Below are 23,062 nucleotides of genomic sequence, written 5' to 3' on the forward strand. Positions count from 1 at the left end.
CTTTTACAGTAAAGTTTTAAAGTACCACGAGCGTTTGGAGAGTAGCCAGTTAAAGGCCGTTTCACAAATGTTTTCTGCGGCAGCAGGACCTTCAACTCGCGTAACTGGGGATGATGATGATGGTGGTGGCACTGGCAGCACAAGCACGCAAAGTGTCAGTGATGAAAGGGAGAAGTGAGTGTAGTGCCTGCGGTAAGCAGAACTGCTTTCAAAACACAAGTGTAGATAGATACCCTTTGATAGTCAAAAGCACAAAATTATGGTGATAAAGCTGCAATAAAATAATTGCACTCTTTACTCTGTGACTACGAGAGTGTATCTGATTCGTAGATTTTTCATTGATTGTCTGTTTCAAAGCGTATAATTTCTCTTCGAGCAAAATCAAACAATCCAGGAGATCTGCTTACAGAAAAAGATATGTTTATTGTATATAAGAACACAATTCACAGATAATGTTAAAAATCTCTATTACTGTAATCACACTAGTTAAGTTCAGTGAATGTAGTGAATACTTTCCTGTAAGCACTGCAAGTAATAGTATGTTTTCAATATTACTGTAAGCAGCACTTTTTTTATTTTGTAAAAAGTCAGCAATTCAATGGCAAATTTTGACAATTGCATGAAGCTTGTTTTAGGATTCATAAGTGTGGTTAATAAATAACACGTTCTAGAAATGTTTGTTATATCAACTCTCACTCTTTTCTACCTGCTATTAATTGGGTTTGGTGCTTTTATGGAATTGGAGTTGCTATTGCTATACATATTTAAAGGCGTGCAAAGATGGGTGGTATTTGTAATTCTACAGTGCAAAAAAATGATATTCAAGAAAAAAAATCTTAGTATTTTTGTCTTGTTTTCTGTAAAAATATCTACAAATTCTTTAATTCAGATTCTTTTTCTTGATGAGCAAATGACGCCAGAAAATAAGTGTTTTAGGGGTTAAGCAAATTGTTCTTGAATTTTTCTTGCATTTAGTGTTTAAGAATTTTTTTTTTTTTGCATTTAGATTTTTTTGCATACCCCATTGGCAGATTGTTTTGCTTGTTTTATATACAAAATCACTTAAATTTTATATTTTTGGTCTAAAAACTAGACTTCTTGGGTCATTTTGCTCATCAAGAAAAAACATCTTAATTTAAGAATTTTTAGATATTTTTACTGAAAACAAGACAAAAAAACAAAGAACTTTTTTCTTGAAAATCATTTTTTGCAGTGTGGGCCGGTATGGGCCAAAATACCAGGGCCGAATTTTTGTCCCAGTCCAGCCCTGCTTAAGCCCATGCATTAATGCTGCCCTGTTCACAATATAACATCCATTTGCAGTTTGTGTCCACAAACATATTACATAAGAGAAATATTGATATTCCATCAGACTTTGTATAAAATAATCCTCAATCCATATTGTTTTTAATAATTGTGCACTCTTTCTACTATGGAGAACGCATAAGGTTACGCGATCAGAGCAGATTCAATTTCTTCTCCGTTTTCAGCCATCACCATCTTTCAAAAGCATCTCCTATACAAATCCTTGTTTTATTTCAGACTTTAGGCCCTATCTTGCACCCAGCGCAATTGACTTTGTCAGTGACGCATGTATCATTCGTATTTTGCGCCGGCGCACAGCGGGGTTTTTCCCTCCACAGATGCACGTCAGCAAACTAGGGAATGAACTTGCGCTCCCTGGGCGGTTCAGCGCAAAAAGGAGGCGTGTTGCGGCGCAAACCATCTCTTATGCTATTTTGCAGTTTCAAAAAACAATTGCGCCACTAACCAAAAAAAACTAGTCTAAAGTCAGTGGCGCGTTGCGCGTGGTTCATTATGCTATTTTAAGGGCGCATGCTTGACCATAATGTATAGCGTGCACAACGCGCATACACTTTGCTTATCTAATCTACACAGATGCAACAGTTATTTTTGCAAATCATAAATTGTTACACTTAAAAATATTAATACACGAGATAAGGGGAATCATAGTGGTGAGCATTGTGGTGATAGTTTTTATTTATTCTCATGCAAATAACGATTAAAATATTTTCATAACTTTGTTGTGTGGCTGTATTACGTTTATTTTATGTAAATAATAGTTAAAATGTTTTCATAAGAAACCTTAATGTATATGAACTTGATTTGTAAGAGTACTTTGGGGTTGGACCTTGCTTGCGTTTCTTGGGTCCGATTTCAAAGCCCCCAAACCCTTTCAGCGGTGAGGGTGGACGCAGCGATGTCCTCTGCTGGCGTCAAGTCCTGAGGCAGATCCACCTCCCGTTACACGGCGTGCCCGATTTATGCTGGCAAGCGTGGGATTCCCCCGTACAAGGACGTCGGTCTCCTCGGCTGTGAACCGCTCCTGGCGTGCGCCTGGTAAATCCGTCATAATAATAGCAACCCGCCATGGAACTTGCGCCCTTGCGTTTAAAGGGAATGTTGGCTAGCGTTCTGATTGGTTTATTTGACGTTACGCCCAAACCACACCTATGAATAATGAACCTACTTCAGACCAACCCCTTATTGATTTGCGCCCGGCGCAAGAGTTATTTCTCACGCCGGGAAAATAGCAACAGCGCCCAAGATCCGCCCACAAACTCACTTGCGCGTTGCGCTTCGCACTTGCGTTTCAGATCGTTAAAATAGAGCCCTTTGTCACAACGTATTTCGGATTCATAACATTAGACATTTTTATCAGACACGTTCGTAGCTGCAGCTTTGGTAACTAGAGCAAAGTTGGCAACCTGTATGCCGAAACACTACTGACTTTGTGATTGGTAGATAGAAGCATCAGACCAAAACACTATATGACAACATAAACATCAGTTTAGGGCTCCAATTTTTAAATGACAATATCCTGGCCAAACCACTGTTGTCAGTGATAAAAGTATTTGAAATGAACATGATTTCTTGATGTCTAGTGGCCATTTTATGATTAATTGATATACATTTCTTACACACTGTTCCTTTAAATGTATGCAAGACATTCAAATACATAGATACTTTGATTTAATACGAATACATTTTCATTATATCAAATAATATATGTTTGTTAATGACTAATGAATACAAATTATAAAGAATTTTCTATTTATTTACAATACTAAAACGTGATTTCTGATATTTACACCTTATTTAAAAACACTAGCATATACATAAATGAGCAGATAAAAAATATGTATTTATAGAGAAATAATGCGAGCATCTGTAAATTGTATTGCTGATATCACATGGAAGCGTGCTGAAGAGCAGGTCTACATCAGTGGTTGGCGTCTGCGGCATCTTCTGTATTGCGATGAATAGCCGTATTCTGTTGTTTCACAAACTCTGCATAAAATCCATTTTTGGCCAGTAGTTGTTCATGGTTTCCCTGTTCGGCCACTTCCCCGTCTTTGAGGAAGATGATGTGATCTGCGTTCTCCACCCCGCTCAGTCTGTGAGTGATGAGCAGAACCGTGCATTTCTTTGGGTCATTTTTCAGAGTGTTATACACCTGCACAAAAAAAAAGGTTTGCTTATAGACAAGGTTTTTATCAAATAAAGAGCCATTGCACCATTGGTTTAAGTCCTTGATTTTGATTGGTCAACAGCTGTGTTTTATGTATGATAATTGCATGCTAGGAGATGACAATAATAACTGACAGTAATCATATAACACTTATTTTTAATATAATTTACAAAAGAAGTGTGAATACACTTACATTGTATTCACTCTCTGTGTCCAATGAGCTTGTAGCATCATCGAGTACCAGAATCTGTGGCTGTCGAATCAGAGCTCTGGCGATGGCGATACGCTGTTTCTGACCACCAGAGACCTGACCACCCTTCTCTCCTGCATCTAAGAAACAAAAATACAACCCATGTTACCTTCTCAACCCCTTTACATCTAATAGGCAACTAACGTATACTTTACAGTATACGTTAGATTATTAATACGCTCGCTTGTACGGTTTAACCTTAGCCGCTATACTTCTTATATTATCTATTGATTTTCTGTGTTCTGCCCTACATCTACTCATGTAAAGCTGCTTTGCAACAATTAACAATTGTGAAAAGCGCTATATAAATAAAATTGAATTGAATTGAATAATGGTGAATTTAAACAGACTTCTGGATACAAATCACACTCACGGTTTATAATTTAATAATGAGTAATACATAATATTACAACATTAGATTTGCATTCGCTTTAAGCTTTTCTATCAGCTCACCTGTGTCATATCCTTTAGGTAAGTTAGAAATGAACTCATGTGCGTTGGCTTTCTTGGCGGCTTCATACATTTCTTCATCAGAGGCGTTTTCTTTACCATATTTGATGTTTTCACGCACTGATCGAGCAAACAGTTCCGGCTCCTGTGAAACTACGCTAATCTGAAAAGAATACATATTAAAGGAATACTTCAGGATTTAGAATTAAGCTTTGTATCAGTAGAAAACCAGTAGTATTTTGGAATTACCATGCCTCTCCCCTTCATATCGCCCTGAGATGAGAGATGTGTGTATTTTTTGTCTGGAAAAAAGCCTCCGATGACGGAAATTGACGATTTTTGCGTCATCGTTTTTTTTTTGGCCAGAGGCTTAAAACTACAGGCAGTAGTAGCAGCTAGTTCCGCATGTTTTCACCACGCCCATATGGGTGGGATCTCATATAATGGTTCCGACGCCCATGTTTGACGAGCTCCCTGATCTCTGCTTTAATACAGTTTTCAGACATTTCTTATTGTGATTGTTTATATACATTTAAGGCTCTGCTCCTGGCCTTTAAAACCACCACTGGGTCAGCACCCCCTTACCTTCACTTGCTTATAGAGCCTTATGTACCCTCTCGATCACTGCCCTCTGCCACTGAGGGACGGCTTGTGGTACCATCTCAAAAAGGGAAGAAAACACTAGCGCATACCTTCTCAGGAGCTGTTCCACAACTGTGGAATGATCTGCCGGTCGTGACACGATCTGCTGACACTGTAGCTGTCTTTAAGACTCGGCTAAAAACCCATCTCTTCCGCCATTACCTACTTCCTAATTACAGATTTACTATCTTTTTTTAGTTACCCTTCCCTTTATCTCTTTCTCTATTTACCTTCCTCTTCATCTATCTATCTATCTATCTATCTATCTATCTATCTATCTATCTATCTATATATATAATTACTAACATACCATTGGCTATGTATATTGTGTTGGACTTGATGAGACTATTTCCAGTGCACTTATGTATTGCTGTTCTTATGTTGCCATAATTGCTTCTATTGTTTACCTCACTTGTAAGTCGCTTTGGACAAAAGCGTCTGCTAAATGACAAAATGTAAATGTAATACATTTAAAACCCGCATTTTGAGGGACTGATATATATATTTTGTTGGGATGACGCGCGGGTATTTACGTTTATTTTAGCTTAAATGAGCACGTGACGCGATTTTCTTTTATGCTGGTGAATGATCTCTGTTTCAACACAGTAAGTAACGAGCTAACTTACCTGATATCTGCTTCAGTCAAGTTTTCTGACATTTCTCGTCGTGAATGTTGTAAATCCCTCATTTTAAAGAGTTGAACCAACTTCATGTTGCCATGTCACGCGCGTCCTTACTACAGCACGTGCATCATTGTTTATGCGTCTCATTTATCATTTCCTGATAACTGCTTCAATCTAGTTTGCAACATTTCTCATGGTGAATGTTTATATGCATGTTATCTCTCGTTTTAAAGAGCTGAACCATAACTTTTGTTGTGTAACCATGTATCTGACTAGGTCCTCTTTCCGGCAACAATCCCAGAAGATATACGGGAAGTGTCCTTGAGCAAGACACCTAACCCCAGCTGGTCCCATTGAGCTGGATGGCAACTTGCATGGCTGACACCGCCGTCGGTGGATGAATGTGTGAGTGAATGTGAGGCTAATTGTAAAGGGTTTTGGATGGCCATTGGTCTTTGAAAGCGCTATAAATGCAGACTGTTTACCATGCGATTAATCGTGCAGCCCTACCAGTAATAGTTTTTAGCTTTACTTACATGAAGATCTTTAGCGTAACCACATGAAAACTGTAAAATACATTTGCAATCATATTTCAAAACCATAAAATAACATTAAATTACCTTCTCGTGCAAATACTGGTCCTTGTAGAACTGCAAACCCTTCTGATCCAATAAAATCTTCCCATTTTTAGGCTGGTAAAATCTCTCCAGCAAACTCACAATCGTGGTTTTACCAGAACCTGAAGGACCCACAAGAGCAGTAATCTTACCTTTCTTCAGCTCGAGAGAAACATCCTAAAAAAAACCCAGTAAAAATACATGATGATTACAATATAAACACTAACTAGCAACATCATTTCATACATTATTATGCCTTTACTACATTTTTGTTTTTATATCTTGGTGACTTAAACTAAAAGAGCTGGGGTCTGATTTATAAAACGGTGCGTAGGATCCTTACTAAAAGTCTACGTATGCACAAAAGCCAAAAATGGCATACAGCAAAAAATATTAGTACTTATAAAACAAAGCAATGTTCCCTTTATAAATCACAGATCACCCGCAAGTGTGTGCATACATAAATCATCTTTAGATCCCACCTTGCAAGCCCATTCTCCCATCAAGTTTGTTATTTTATAGATCACAACCTTTGTGTGGAAACTGTATGCTTTATAAATGAGACCCCTAAACTCTAAGGTATCTAGACATGTTCTTGATACGTTTCATGATTTGCTAAACTAGCAAATATGCTGGGCATTTCCTGTTTTTCAAATCCATACCTTTAGTACGTCCGTGTCTGGGCGCTTTGGATAAGCAAAGGTGATGTTTTTGAATTGCACGCGTCCATCAAGTTTTTCAGGAGCTAAAGATCCATCAGGAGGGACATCAGGCTTTCGTTCCACGTACTCAAATGTCTTCTCTGAACCACCAACTGCCTTCTGGATTTGCGGCCAGTACATCATCAGCACCTGTGAAGGAAGTAATATGTGTTTCAAACATTTAGGATGAAGGATTTAGGGTTAGGGTCTAATCCCTCATTCTTATCATGACCAATAATTATAGGAAAATCAGACAGTATGTGAAGCATTACCACCACAGCTGAAGTGAACTGCAGCTCATATAACACAAAGGACACCAAGTCACCACTGCTGACACCATTTCCTGTCACAAGCCGTCCACCGTAGTAAAGTATACTGACTTTTAAAGCTAGACTGGACATCTGAAAAAAGATGTGTGAGATACATTAGAAATGCATTATTTTTAAACCAGCATTGCTATGTTCAGAATGGATAACTAGCATACTACTTTCTAAATACTAGGCAGTACACATTGTATACTGCCAAATTTTAATACGCATTAATTTGTCGCATTGGAAAAATAAGCTTGGGTTAAGCATGCTACATTGTGAGATACGGTATTATGCAGTGCAATTTGGTTGCATATTGCACATTTTGGCAAATGTAGTAACAGCCCCTGTATTTATTTCATGAATGCACAGTATGCATATTGCAAAAATAGTGAGATTATGGTAGTTTGCTGTTCTTGGCGCAGCTTTAGTGTTTGGTTTTGCTCCAAACTGGAAGTCTGAAAGTTGAGTAAGAAACCTCCAAAACATTGTTAAATGGGAGAAAAACACATTTGTTCTCTTTTATAACAGAGCAACTTTTATTTTCCTTGCTGTATTAAACAGAAGTTTGATTGCAATATCAAAATAGTTGTATGTTATAATACATCCAAACCACTGCCATTGCTTGTCATAATTTGTTGAAACTGTTTTCGTGCATTCACCGCAACAGCTAAGCAACTGCGCGACCCACCTTATCCTACTATGGGGTCATGAACCACATTTTGGAAACCCCTGACTTACGCTATTGGTCCAGGTAGAGGCAGCATAAGCGGCGGCTTCCACTTTGTTTAGCGCGTAGGTCTCCTCCATACATTTCCTGTATCTCTCGGTTTCTCCATCCTCATTGGCAAAGCTCCTCACTGTCTTCATGGATGAGAACGTTTCCATGGCAACATCATTGGCCTTTGCTAGAGATTCCTGAACTTGTTTAGAAAGTTTCTGTGGAAAAAAGAAGAACCTGGATTTGACTGCTGATCATTTCTTGATAAACAAGAGGATAACCTCTGGCAAACTTTAAAGGGGTGGTATTGTCATCTGCACATCTCATTGCAGGTATATTGAGCGGCACATTTCATGGTGTCTTTTGTGATCCTGTCAAAATGAAAAGTAGATTTGAAAAAAAACTGACACTTATCATCTTAAATTGAATTTAGTTGGACTTGATAGCAGAGGTGGACAATACTTAGTTACATTAGTTACATTTTCCAAGCATCTGTGCTTTATTAGGGTGTTTGTCTTGGGAAAAATTTTACTTCACTACATTCTAAAGCATATAATCATACTGTGTATTTTGTAATATATTGCATATTAAAATTAATGTAATACCTAATTACAATATTTTTTTTTAATTTTACTTGAGCAAAAGTATGTTAATGCAGTGGTTCTCAAACTTTTTTAGCGTGCGGCCCCCCTTATGTACAGTCAGTGCATTCCTTCGTGCCCCCCCCAAAGAAAATTTATAACAAATTTGTTCTAAAACTTATTATTTTAATTAAACAAATCATTAAACATTATACACAATTCTACAAATTAGTGCTGTTTGTTAGTAGCCTTATTTTTGTAGGTTTAATAGCCCAGAAAAAAGTAAAAAGTAAAACCTCTGCTTGATAGGGACTTAGCAACTTGTCAACCCATCTGTGGTCTATGGTGGTTGGCATGAACGACCTATTTACCTCTCCTTTCTGTGTTTTTTCTCCAAATTCTTGTTATCTGTTAGTACAGTCTATCGCACAACAATTGCTTCCCATTTAGACGTATTTTCTCTTCACTGGACAGGGATTAGACTAGTCCTTGACTAAAATAAATGTAAGAACTGTCCAAACTGAAAACAACTTGCACTTTCATATCTTAAAAAACATCAGTGCCCTTACACACAAGTAATGTTTTTAGTTAGGCATGTTTGTTAAAACTAGTTATATTTCCTAAACTAATGCCTAGTCCTGACTTAAGCTAATCCCTGTCCGGGAAAGCACCCCTTAATATCCTAGTCCAAAACTAAAATATTATTGACAAACTATACATCGTTGGAAAGCTCTAAGGGGCGGTTTCCCGGACAGGGATTAGACTAGTCCTAGACTAAAATAAATGTAAGAGCTGTCCAAACTGATAATAACTTGCACTGACATATCTTAAAATACATCAGTGAAATTTGTATTGCCTCAAATGCACACAAGTAATGTTTTTAGTAAGGCATGTTTGTTAACTAGTTATATTTCCCAATTAAACTAAGATCTAATCCTGGCTTAAGCTAATCCCTGTCTGGGAAACCACCCCTAAGTGTCTAGTTTTAAATTTTTTGAAAACATAGGGAGAGGAATTTCTAAAATGTCATGGGCGCTCCAGTGGGCCAACTTGGTATTACATGTTTGTAACACTAATATCCTGTTATAAATCTTCAAAAATCTTAACAAACTATATATATATATCGTTGGAAAGCTCTAAGAACCTATTTTTCATTTTTGCAGTAATAACAATGCAGTGACAGTAATTTATTAGTTTGTGATTAGGGGTCTAACGGTACGTGTATTCGTATCGGACCGTTTCAGTTCAGGGCTTTCGGCACGAAAGGCCGAGTGCAATCTTTCGCCCTGTCCCAAATGGCAGACACTCCGGACTTGTGGTCCTCCTCAGAGTCCACACTTTGATGACATCACGTAGTCCGGACTTTAGGGACCCTTGATGGGAGTCCACGTGGGTGCACCAGAGTCGTATTTTGGGACAGACTCGAGCATCACACCGGAAATAGGTAGAGAAGTTGCCCGTCAGTGTGAACTCCTCCCTTCCGTCGTCTGATTGGTCTGATTGCCCTTTCGCAAGGACTTCTGGGTTGGCAAAGTGCGCGAAGCCTGCTGCAGTGTGGGCTTTGCTGAAGACCGCATCAAGGGGGCAAAGGAGGCGCTGATGAGCACACTTCAAAGCGTAAAAATGACAGATGGGCACCCTACGGACTCGTAGACTAAGCGAGAACGCGCAATTTAAGGCCACGAGACCGAAAGTCCACATGAAGTGCGCCATTTGGGACAGGGCCTTTTACGTGCGCCTGTGCGGAACATAATACGTGGGTTTCCAGACGAACATATTAAGTGGCGGAAGTCTCCGCGTTCAGCGCAAGACTCCTGTCAAACATATAACATAATTCGGCCCGCAGAAAGATTTTTATTTACTTAGTTGTATATTCGTTTGATTATTGATGTAAACGTTTACGTGTCGTGTCTAAAAGCGCATGTTAAACGCGTATCAACGCGCTGTTTTGTTCTTTCAAAAGTGTGTGAGAGGTTGCGCGTCTTTCGTTGCTACGCAATCATGAGACGCGCTTTCTGTGACAGGGAGAATAAGGAATGCGTGATCAGATTTTTCATCTGCACCTCACGTCAATCATATCATTGTCACAATGCGATCAGCTGGTCGGGACAGAGAAGAGCTGTAACCCGGGCTTACTTAGCTGTTACTCAGCTGCGGAGGGGTTCGTTAGTAAAGTCACAGCTTACATTGACAACACAAGCAAAGATTAGGAGAAACGTGCAAAAGATCAAAGATGGCTATGTATGCAACTCACTCATCTCAAAATGAGTATATTAGAAGTATATCATCATGTTGCTTGCTATGCAGTTACACATAGAGCAGTAATATTATTTTTATACAGAGATGGTACATAGCCAATTCAATACTGTGAGTTAAACAATCCAAAATAAATCAAAACAGAAAATTTTTGGTGGCATAAAATGTAGGCTAGTAGTTCATAAATGTATTCAGGAATTGAATTTGTTAGTTTAGTGCCAGGTTTAAGTAGAAAAGGTTTAAGAGAAGGTTAAGAAAAGAGTTACCTACTGTTATAAAATAATGTAAAAAATAACTTTGCAGTAGTATTTTATTTATTATTTTTTCATTTTATATATATATATATATATATATATATATATATATATATATATATATATATATTATATTTTAATAAAAAGTGTTTAAAAAAAGTGTAAACAAATTGTAAAAAAGTTTATAGTAATAAACAACCTGCAGTTTAATGTTTGCATTTTTCCCTTACTGTACCGAAAATTAACCGAACCGTGGCCTCAAAACCGGGGTACGCACCGAACCGTGATTTTTGCGTACCGTTACACCCCTATTTGTGATACTTTGTAAAAATATTAGGCACAAACCGTTAACACCTACTGGCTTTTGTGAGGTAAAACTACTAAAAGAGTCACAAAAACCTAATTTCCGTCATTTGAACTTGAAATTTGGATCAGACTTTTTTTTTACTGTTTTTAAATATAAATACATTTTAATTTATTAATATAAACTTATATTAACTGCTATAACTATTTTTTATTTAACCCTCAAAAGGGTTAAACGACCCCAATTGAAAGTAAATGGGAACTGCTAAATTTTTTTACTTTTTTCCATTTGTCAAAATATAAATATATTAATTTAAAGGTGCTTTTACCTTTTCACTCCCCCCTCAACTTTTACGATGTTAACCTACAAAGCAATAGATGACAAAGTTTAACAACTGGTTCTGATGTACCTGGTAGAACTTGCCAGAAAACTCTGGAATGATCCAGATGATGGGTAGACCGAGGGCAGTGAAGATGGACAGCTTGACGGAGAGCAACAGCATTGAGGCGTACAGAAAGATGACACGCATGCAACACCACAGCAGGCTCAGCATCTCACTCAGCGCTTCTCCCATGCTGTTCGGATCGGTGGTGATACGAGACACGATGTCCCCTAAAGAACAGAAGAGTAACAGTTACAACAATATTAGGAAATTATTGTTAGGGATTGCTGATAACACCAGGGCTTTAAACCAGAATTTTTTCCCAATTGGTTCGTTCCAAACAGAAACAGTATTTTAACGTTTCCAACGTTAAATTGACGTTCCTGAACAGTTAGAACAAAAAAATAAAAGTTCCTGAACTGATTAATAACGTTCAATGTCAGCTGTGGGACATACAAATAAGTAGGCTGATCCTTAGGACATTAAACTTAAATTATTGGTCTACAATATTTCCCTTAAGTCTCTATCTTGTCATCAAACATTAAAAAAGGCTACATTATATAAGCGGAATAACTGTAAATCTGACATGCCTACATATGTTTAATGCACTTAAAAACGTGTCCACACAAACGGAGGACGAATTCCAAATGGCACTTCGGGAAGAAGATGCAGCATAAACAGTCGCTCCCCATAAAGGGAAAATTGCATTGTTTTTCAGTACTTTATTTGCCAAATGTATTTTACTGGACTACAGTATGAGACACAGTAGCGCAACTCTCTCTCAAGTTTACAGAGTGCTGATCTTTGAAGGGCGGAGTTGGACCGGACACATTCAACCACATGTGCGTCTGTGCGTACAGAAAATTGCTCACTTTAGCGCCTTTTTAAATTTGATTAAAATTTGCAAGCCTTTGAAACATGTGCAAATGATCAACTTTTACCCTATTTAAATTTGCGTATTAATCCGCAAATCTCATGCGAGCCGAACTGTGGGTCGTGATCTGTACGGATCATGGATAAACTGCGATCCGTTACACAACTAATTAGTATTAAAAAAAACATCTTCAGATACTTGGTAGCCTACAATATTTACCTTTTATGATTGAGCATTAAAGACTTGGGCTCAGCTGGAGATCGGCTGAATGGATTCCAAAACGGTAGGAATCAAATGTTTAACTCTAGGGGAGCTGGAAAATGAGCTAATTTAAAAAAAGTGGAATGTCCCTTTAAAGTTTTACCTGTCGAAGATTTATCGAAAAATCCAATCTCCTGTTTCAGGACTGACTGGAAGGCGAGTCCTTGAATGGATGTGTGGATTCGGCTCATGGTGATGTTGAAGATGAGATCACATACAAATTCACACACAGCACTACAGAAAACATATAGGAAATCCTAAGATTTGTGAAGAACAATCATTTAAATCTTACAGTCATGTGATGTTTTGATTGTGAATGAGCTGCATATCTCATGTTTGGAGTAACCTTTCTGTCAGAAATATGTGAAAATATGTATTTTGGTCTCACCTCATAACGGTCATGAGGGTCATTACAATAATAGCTTGGTTAAAAGCCTCAGGTTCATCATCATTCCTGATCCAGTCTGTCATTTTACCGGTGTAATGAGGAATCGCTATTTCACCTGGGAGACAAACAGAGAGAGGGGATACTAGTATACGTGCTAGTTTACCAAACATGTGTTATAATACATTTACAGATGCTTTGAGTCTTACAGTGCATTCAAGATATACATTTTATTAGCAACCCTTTGCATTGCTAACGCAATGCTCTACCAATTGAACTTTATTTATGTATTCATACAACAACAACAAACTTTATTTATAAAGCACATTTAACACAATAAAAATTGATCCACATTTAAAAGCAAGTGATTTGAAGATCTAGGTGCCCTACCAGGACAATAAGGTACAATTAGATCACAAATATACCTTGGTGCAGAGCCAGACAACAAATCTGCTGGACATCCAAGAATTAAAACCTCTGTTTTATCCTCATTTAGCTGCAGAAAATTATTTGTCATCCAGCTTTTGATCTCATCTACACATTCCAATAACACATCAAATGAAGCAGTCCCTTCAAGCCTTACTGGAAGGTAAAGCTGAGAATCATCTGCATAACAGTGATAAGAAATGTTGTACTTCTGAAAAATGTGAGCCAAAGGCAGCATATAAAGGGAAAACAATAAAGGTCCTAAAATAGATCCCTGGGGCACACCAAACAAAACAGGCGCAGATGACGAGGAACAATTTCCTAAATTTACAGAAAAGAGTCCTCATCTCCAGGTAGAAAGCAAACTACTTTAGTACAGTGCCCTTGACACCCACCATATATTCTAGCCGTTCAAGAAGGATATTGTGGTCGATAGTATCAAATTCAGCGCTCAGGTCTAACAAAACCAGCACAACACAAGGGCTTGAATCTAGAGCAAGCAAAATATCATTTGTAACACTCCACAGAGCTGACTCCATAGTGCTATGTAATGATCTAAAGCCAGATTGAAATGTATCCAAAATATTAAGAGAGATCAAATAAAACTGAAGCTGTGAAAAAACTACTTTTCTCTAAAAGCCAATAATTACTGCACATTTCTGGATCAAGTTGAGTTTTTTTCAACATAGGTTGCACAATTGCATGTTTAAAACTAACTGGAACTACGCCATTGGCTAAATAGCTGTTTATGATAGTAGTTACCATATGACTTATGGTAGAAAAAACATCTTTAAAAAGATGAGCCGGAATAATATCTAACTTAGAGGCAGAAAACTTCATAGTACAGACTATATCAGCTAGCTGAGTTGGAGAGACAGGTTTAAAGTTAGACAAACAACTCATAGGACTTGGCAGTTGCAAATGACATGGCTCAGATGGAACAATGGAACTTCTAAAATCATACATTTTTTGAGTGAAATGCTTTAAAAAGTCTTCACAAAGCTCAGTAGAGGCCTCAGATAAAATATCTGTAGTCGGGTTTAGCAGAGAGTCAATCGTATCAAACAGGACTTTTGGTCGCTTATCGTTGTCAGAATTTAATTTAGAAAAGCAGTTTGATTTTGCCTTTTTTACTGCCATTTGATAATTAAAAAGACTTGATTTAAAAATGTCCAATAAACCTGCAGCCTATCTTTTTTCCACTTTCGCTCCGCTTTTCGACACTCTTGTCTGAAGGCGCTGGTGACATCATTTAACCATGGCTGGTCAGCAACCTTCCTCTTTTTAGGCTTAAGCGGAGCAACAGCGTCCATATATATGGAGGATGCTTCATAAAATATCTCAGTCAAGCATTCAGTATCTGTTTCGCTCAGAAAATTATTATTAAAATGTAAAGAAAAATATTTAGAAAACAAATTTGCAGTATCTGAGCGAATAGCTTGAGAGAGACATGAAGGCTGAGGGCAAATAGGAGACAGAAAAAAGCACAGTCAGGAGGAGCAATCTCGGCAAGAGGCATCAAGTCACCCTGTTTTAACCAGGTCTCAGTCACATCTGGAAATTTTTCTTCTGGAAAATCCTCAAGCAAATCTTTTTTATGTGTGCAAGGCTGCAAGCAGACATTAGCCATATCATTTCCTTACAGACAAATAAACTAAATCTGTCCTTATTAACATACATTATTCTGCCATTTAAACATCAAAAAGGCTCAAATGAATATCTAAACATAACAACAGGCTGTTCTTGGACATGATTTTATGCACAGAGCAAACTTGAAAATGAAAGTAACATTAGATACCTTTCTTTCACTAACACTGTAGACAGGATTTCAAGGAAATCATTTACAGATTACATGAGAGGGTTAGTTCACCCAAAAAATTACAATTTGATCATAAATCACTAACCCATGTGTTGTTTAAAACCTCCAAGTCCTTTGATTGTCTTCAGAACACATTTTTTTATATTTTTGATGATAACTGGAAGGCTTGTGTCTGTCCCATAGCCTGCAGTTTTATTTTCACAATCAAGCCCAGAAAAGAATAAAAGAAATCGCCAAAAAGGTCCATGTGCCATCAGTAGTTCAATAATATTATTATGAGGCAACGAGAACACGCATTTAAGGTGAATAGCACGCGTTTTCGTGGCAAACACGCCAACCAATTTGCGTCATTGGCATCGCCCCATGTGTGTTTGTGCCTTTTCATGGCCTTTGCTTGTAACCTTCCAACGCAAATCGTTGAATTCGCGTTTGGTGTGTATGCCCCAATAAAACGATACAGGGGTAAGTGATTTATGATAAAATTTTAATTTTGGGGTAAACTAACCTTTGAAGTCCTGACAGACAATTGAAAAACATTTATTTATATGTAGGACAAAACACCAAAAAAACACATTTACCTAATGAAGAAACAACCACAAAAAAGAAGACAAGGACAAAGCGGTCCGTGAAGGGCTTCATGTATCCCAGGAGTTTTATCAGGGATGCATTTCCATTCTCTGTCTTCTGCTTTTCGGTTGTCGGTAGGAGAGTGGGTACATTGCGTTTCCACAGCAGCAAAGACAAAGCCAACACGACGTATCCCTGCAGAATCTGAAACATAACTCATAACTACAATGACTTTATCACAGGAGACATGACATGAAGCTGAGTAACACTGAGTGAATTAATTAGATTTAAAGTACACAGACATCGTACCCCTTGTAAGGTGTGCCAACCCCACACCAGCTCCACAGTAGGCCTGCCACATGCCCAGAGGAACGTAATGTACACCGGGTACAAAAGACCGTGACCTGCGGCGATCAGCACCCCATCGAAACCTTTCATCCACGCTGGGCTGCCAGAAGAGGTGAAGATGAGTAAGAGGAGGAGGAAGGTTCTTGTCAGACCTCCAGCCCAAACTGTGATGAAGGTGTTATTGATGAAGGAGGGGGACAGCTGGATAGCACCGATCAACATGACGGCACACACATCCACACATAATGCCAACACAGCGAACAGAGAGACGGTCATCTTATCCTTCATCTCCAGCGCTGTGACAAACAAACAAACACATATTTCACTTGTGTTCATTTACAAAACACTTTTAGAACTTCTGATTAGATGCTAACTGCATTACATTGAACCTGCACTTGACAACAAAGTTGAATCTAAACAATGTGTTAATCCCCAAAAGTGCCATGATAAACTGAGTTGACGATGTCTAAAACATGAATATCATCATGGTATTAGGACCAGCATGTATAATTCTGATAAGAAAATCACTTTCACTCTCAAATTTGTTTTCCATTTTTGCTCGGCCCTTGATACTTTAAAGTTACTACAAATGCGTTTTTGTAAAATTATTGAAAAGAAAAGCTGTGGGATGTGCCGATGGACGATATCTTTTTTTTATTTACAGATTTGTTTATTAACACGTTATAAATGTACGGAATTGCAGAGTTAGATTGTTAAATGGTTTTCCTCCATTTCTGAGTTCAGGATCACATTTTTTTTATTGATTCAAAAATAGAATACAGCAAGAATTATCTGTACATCAATAAAGTCTATGAACAAATCACAAATAAGCCAGGGAGGTCAAGGGTTATATATATATATAAAAAAAATGAAAAAAGTAAAGGAAAAGATTAAATAAACATCTTGTAAAGCTTACAGAGGTCATATGATCTAACAGCTTTTTTGTTTGTACATTCAGATATTGAGAGAACATAGTGCCTAATATTATCAGCAAGCTCCAGAAAGCTTGGTTTCTTTTTAAAGAATTTTGACTTGTGCAATTAAAATTTGGTTAACCTAATATGCAAATTTATCACATAATACTCAGAACATAAATTTTTATCATATTGAGTGAAACCAAACAAAACATTTTCCCACCGCAAAGCCAATTGAGGGTAAATAGGGACAATAATAAATTGAGACACTTTGCCCCAAAGTTTCTTGGTATGCGGGCAAGACCAAAATAAATGCACAAGTGTTTCATTTAGCTCTTCACAGAAAGTACAGCTGATATCCAATTTTCAACTCATTAATAGTTTTAATTAATTTTTGTGCGATACTTTTCCAATTTGAAAAGTATGCAGAATTTTGTTCCCCTTCTTATAAACACCATTTCCAAGATCTTATAAAAGCTCCTTCTGCCTTCTTTTTATATATATTATCCAGGCTCTCTTGCAAATTAAGCATTTCTTATTTTTCTTCCTCTGTTAAGACGTCTGGTAAAATTTTAAACATTACCGAAATACCTGTGATAACTCTCTGTTCCTCCAATTTTCTAATTTTAGCAAGATTACTACCTAGCTTCCTAAAATATTTTGCTGATTCATATTTAAATTTAAATTTTCTCTTTTATCTTTGAGTTTGGAAATTTTGTTAGCCAGCCGATGGACGATGATATCATCGTGATGCCACGCCCCCACCCCACTCCGCTGCAAGTCGACATACAGTAACTCTCTTCTATATAGTTAACCTAAAATATTTGCAGGAATTGCTCTATAAGTTAAATTGAAAATATAACTTATGCATATATGCTATTTTAAATACTGTAGTCTATGCCTGAGACATGACGTGTGTTAGTTTGTGAAAATATCCTGTCAGGCATTTGATTTTGACATTGCTAGAATCTTGTCTTTTTACATTTTGTAGGTCTACATTTAACTTAAAATATTTAATTTTGTCCAGAAATACCAACTTGTTCACTTTGTCTAGTTTTAATAAGCTTCAGATTGAAGTGCTGGCTGCTGTGCTGAGAACCCGCTCTGATAGAGTACTTGTGGCACATATGCACGATATTTATGTGCAACCTATTGGAAAGCGCAGAGTCATTGGGTTAGTAAAAAAAATTATGTAAAAAGATATTTTAAAAAGTGCCTAAAAAGTGCACAACTCTTCTTAAGTGGAATTAAGCTACTTTTTCCCCATGTGCAACCTATAGGAAAGAGTCATAACAAAATTATAGCTTTTAAGTACAAAGTAGTATTTATGTAAAAATATAAATTAAAATAAATGGTGCACAACTCTTCTTAAGTGAAAGTAATAACAAATAATAATTATGCACACATATTGATTTAATAACTATATGAGTATTGAGACTTGGTGATTCATTAAATCATCAATATGGCATATAAAAAAGTAAAATGTACATACCTTGCGTTGCACCTAATAAAATTCACGAAAATCTAAAAAAAATTTTTGGGTTGACAATACTAGATTAAAAACAGGACAAGCGGACAGAAAGTGCGAGCCTGTTTCACGCTACACACAAAATCCATATCACTCACCACCACACAGAAACCGAAACTAAAAAAGTAAAGTGAAATACCGTTAAGGCATAACTCATAAATAAACTATTCCAGGAATACTTCAAGCCTATTGGTTAAAAGCGGACTCTTAAAGGTCCCCGGAAGTAACTGTCAGAGCCGCAACAAAAGAAACAGACAGATTGTGATAAACTTTTAAATTTTTTAACACATAAGACGTTTGAAGAATAAAATTGTATTTATCACCACATCTGAATAGAATAACTACACTGACACTGACTCTGTTGATTAGTCCAAGCATGAACTAATAGCTAACTTTACCAGGTCATATGGAGTCTGTGACAATTCACCTTAAAGATGTGTGTCCATACTTTAAAAGTAAAGTTTCCCTAAAAACTTAAAAGATGTTAATTGCGAAGCTTTAGCTCCACGCAAAAATGTACAGGTCACAATGTAAACGCGATAAACCGCATCTCGTTGCCATCATGATCAAATTAAATTTAAAGTTGTATACGTTTCCAGGATAAGCCTTTTTACCATCTTTACCAAGAGTACCTCTGCGTTAGTTTGGTGCTACAGTATTTACATGAATCATTCAGCACAACATTGCTATTACAAATAACATTTGTTATCTCTGTTATTTACAGTTAATGAAGCTAAGTGACATGATGTACAACGCAGCTACAAGCTAACGTTAACTTTTTCTAATGTTAGGCTAACATTAAGTTACAGATGTTAAAGATAACGTTCAAATACTTTGTTGACTTAGTTTAGAACAGATGTAGACATCCTTGTTTAATTTATTGTGGTCTACCATATAACTTAATCCAGAGCAGACATTTATCTCGGTTGAGATGTGGCTTGGGAAAGGGTAAAAAATACACCCTGTCCTAGTTGCATGTACCCCATGCACACCATTTAACCATTTTAAACTTAAAATAACAAGAAAACATAAAAATGAATGAAAACTGACTAACTGCAATGCATTTCAGTGGATGGGAAAGCAGAGAATGTCCACGTGTATTGGGTTAGCTATGCACACTGTGATTGGCTCATCGTGTTTGGGGGCATGGCTTAACCATAGGTCAATTGTGAAAACTGTGCCGGCGTTACCACCTGGGGTGTGCATTATTTTCTTATAATTCAACGACTGTCATCAATTATTTCTTACATAACCCAGAAATTGGGATACAACAACCCAGCATTGGGTCAATTTTAACCTAGTCGTGTGTTCTGTCCAATATTTAACATGATTGGTGTCAAAAATAACCCCGACAGTTTTAGAGTGTATTTTACAGATAGTATATTAATAAACCTGTCAGGGTCTTTAAACAAGATACGAACCCAAAAGCAAACGTAGACGACAAAGGAATTTATTGAACAAAAACCGGGTAAACAGGAAAACAAAACCCACGTGGGGGCAAAACAGGACAAGGAAAACACGACACTAAACTGACACTAAACTTAACAAAACCAACAATAAACTTTTCAAAACATTAAACAGACTAAGATTTCACTTAGTACTCACAGGTAAGCAGACCGGATATGCGACAAGACGAACGTGCACAGAAAAGCAAACACAAGGACAATAAATAGGGACAAAATAAATTACATACACCTGGAAATCATTACAAGTAAGGGATCGGGGAAAAAGTGACGAGACCTGGGAAATGTGTGGTCAGAATAAACCAATACTAAAACCATATAAACCCACATAAAAAATTGTCCTGCCAGGACCCCGTCACAAAGACTAGATATAATTTAAGACATGATTCTGAGAGGATCCTGACAAAACCATGCAACCCATTCACGTTTTTACATTTTCCTTAGTTTAGTGTGTGTATTAGTACATGTTAAGGATATGCAAAAGGTACAAACCCCAAAGTAATAAATGATGACGCTATTGTCCAGTTGAGTTATCGTCTCCAACCTAAATCTCTTTTCTTGGACTACAACAAACACGGAGATTGTAGGCAACAGTTTACTTCCTAGGATTGATGCAGACAAGATCGACATTATCATAATTCCTCCCGCTTCTGACTCACAGCCTATAAGTTAACTCCTGTTAGCATTGCATTGTGAACGAATCTTTCAAACATGGTAAGGAGCGTCACATTTCTGGCTGACGTCAGAGGTATTCAGGCCAATCACAGCGTACAGATTAGCTGGCCAATCAGGGACACAGCACTTTTCAGATCGATGAGCTTTGTACAAATTCAGTGCATTTCAGGAAGACAGTATATCTGGAGCTACAAAAATTTACGGTATGTGAAGAATAATTAGTGATTAGCATGGCTTTGCATTGTTGTAACCTCTCGACGCGCACTAGCTCGCGGACGGAAAGACGTCAGTTTTTTTTAAATTCTGCTAACAATATATATATATATAGCCTACTGTGTACAAACAACAATAATAATAACACTACTATACATCGTTTAAAAGGTCGAAGGGTTTAGCATCAGTGTATGGTGTCCGTTTTGAGATTAAATTGCTCTAGTATCATAAATATAGTATTTTATTACAGAAGTCCAGATAACAACATGCATAATATAAACTGACTCCTTACCTTTGTGCTGGTATAAGGAACGCGAATCGAATCCAGTCTGTTTCAGATGTGTGAATAACCCATAAAAACTCTCCAACAAAGTACATCCAATGACCATTTTTGTCCACAAATGCGTATAATCCGTGAAATATGGATATATTTTCCATTGTTTACATCAGATTTCAGATGCACGTCTTGTAATAGATTATAATATACAATCTGAGGACTATTTACATCGTAACACTTGTATATGAGATCACACTCGCGTTCAAAACCAGCGCTCAAACATGATTGTACAAGTAGGCGGGAGTATAATACATAATATCCAAACAGCGCTGTCAAATATCGTGACGTCATCTGACTCGCGCGTTCCTCCAATGACTTCATGGAAAATATTGATAGACAGAACGTGTAGCCAATTAGAACACGAATTCAACGATCTTTGTGTGAAGCTTTATATCCTGGTGTGGATACGGCATTTTATACGCTTAGATAAGAATAAACAATAAAAAGAACGAACGTGTTTGCATGTAAACAAAAGACTTTTATTTTGTGGCTGACTGGCACTTGGAAAAGGCACTAGTTTTACAAAAACTCTTGCAAGAACCTCATTTTTGGGTCTATTGAGTTCAAACGTGAAATATAACTTCTTTAGACTTGTGGCTTTGGCCTCATTGCATTTCTAGGTTTCACACATATATTTATCATTAAGATTTTTAGTGTTAAAAAAGATGTTATGCAAAAAAAATTTATTACAATGTACTTCAACCTCTCTAACTTTTTACATTTTTATCTTAAAATAATTTTGAAACATGGAAAACGAAGCTCAAAGTGTCTTCTATCTAATGATACCACAGTTATGCTTATACTATAAATGGTTTAGTAAAAACAGCCCTTTTAGTGAAAGTAAGTATTTTCATGGTTTCGGGCCAGAATGGGGGTGCTTTTCAAGAGGGTTATGTTGTTTTCTACATGATTGTCGGTATCTTTCTTCATGTAAGCACATAAAAAATGTAAGTCAGAAAAAGCGGTATTGCATTTACACCACAAGAGTCTGCTTGCAAGTAAGTTTTCAAAGAGTTTTATAAAATTTTGTTAACAATTGTTTCCACTAGTGCAAGTCTTTACTTTTATACAGAAGCCGAGCATAACTCTCTCGAGGTGGATTGTGGGATTGATGGCAATTTTTTTTCTGATGTACTATAATTTTGTGTCCCAATGTTTTTTTATTATTATTGTACAGATGTTTTTTTACTCTATTGCACTTTGGGTTAACACTGTGTTGCATGAAATTTGCTTTATAAATAAATCAACAAGCACAATTTTTCTTCTTTTGCTTTATAAATCCATAGTGTGGTGCTAGTGTGTGAGAATGTACAGCAGTTATAGTAAATTAGATATTTTATGTGATTTTTATTAATTTTGGACAGAAAATAGAGTTGAATGTTATTTTAGTTTAAATATAATATATTTGTGTACCCCCACTCTGAGCCCCCCAGCGTATAACCAACTTCTCTAGTGTCAGGAATTGACTAATAAACAAATGATGTAGAGATAGGTGATGTTTTTAATAATGTTTTTGTCACAGGAGTGACGATCTTTTAGGCGGAACCAAAAGTTGGGAAAGTTTTGGTTCCGCCCGGATGTTTCCGTCCGGACCGGTAAGAGAAAACACCGGACATCCGGTAGCGTCGCGAACGCTGTAATCAGCCAAACTACACACAGCTGGGAGTTAT

The 23,062-nt window shown here is 37.1% G+C and overlaps 1 protein-coding gene across 2 annotated transcripts in view; it reads right to left on the reverse strand.

Moving 5' to 3' along the window:
* The window catches only part of tap1 (transporter 1, ATP-binding cassette, sub-family B (MDR/TAP)), a 32,150-nt gene extending 13,348 nt beyond the window's left edge, over positions 1-18,802 (reverse strand). The window contains exons 1-13 of one of the 2 annotated variants that reach the window (XM_065298908.2): positions 18,669-18,802; positions 16,224-16,558; positions 15,926-16,118; positions 13,106-13,220; positions 12,821-12,951; positions 11,610-11,812; positions 7,826-8,023; positions 7,049-7,177; positions 6,738-6,926; positions 6,079-6,252; positions 4,197-4,356; positions 3,687-3,823; positions 3,135-3,478 (exon numbers count right to left, since the gene is read on the reverse strand). In XM_065298908.2, coding sequence (XP_065154980.1) covers positions 3,245-3,478; positions 3,687-3,823; positions 4,197-4,356; positions 6,079-6,252; positions 6,738-6,926; positions 7,049-7,177; positions 7,826-8,023; positions 11,610-11,812; positions 12,821-12,951; positions 13,106-13,220; positions 15,926-16,118; positions 16,224-16,550 — 2,190 coding nt within the window. In that variant the 5' untranslated portion in view covers positions 16,551-16,558; positions 18,669-18,802 and the 3' untranslated portion in view covers positions 3,135-3,244. Of the gene's footprint in view, positions 1-3,134; positions 3,479-3,686; positions 3,824-4,196; positions 4,357-6,078; positions 6,253-6,737; positions 6,927-7,048; positions 7,178-7,825; positions 8,024-11,609; positions 11,813-12,820; positions 12,952-13,105; positions 13,221-15,925; positions 16,119-16,223; positions 16,559-18,668 lie in introns of those variants that run through there. The other variant, XM_065298907.2, reaches the window with a different exon arrangement.
* Positions 18,803-23,062: the final 4,260 nt, after the last annotated feature.

Source organism: Paramisgurnus dabryanus, chromosome 13 (assembly GCF_030506205.2).
Source record: "Paramisgurnus dabryanus chromosome 13, PD_genome_1.1, whole genome shotgun sequence".
In the NCBI taxonomy this organism is placed as follows: domain Eukaryota; kingdom Metazoa; phylum Chordata; class Actinopteri; order Cypriniformes; family Cobitidae; genus Paramisgurnus; species Paramisgurnus dabryanus.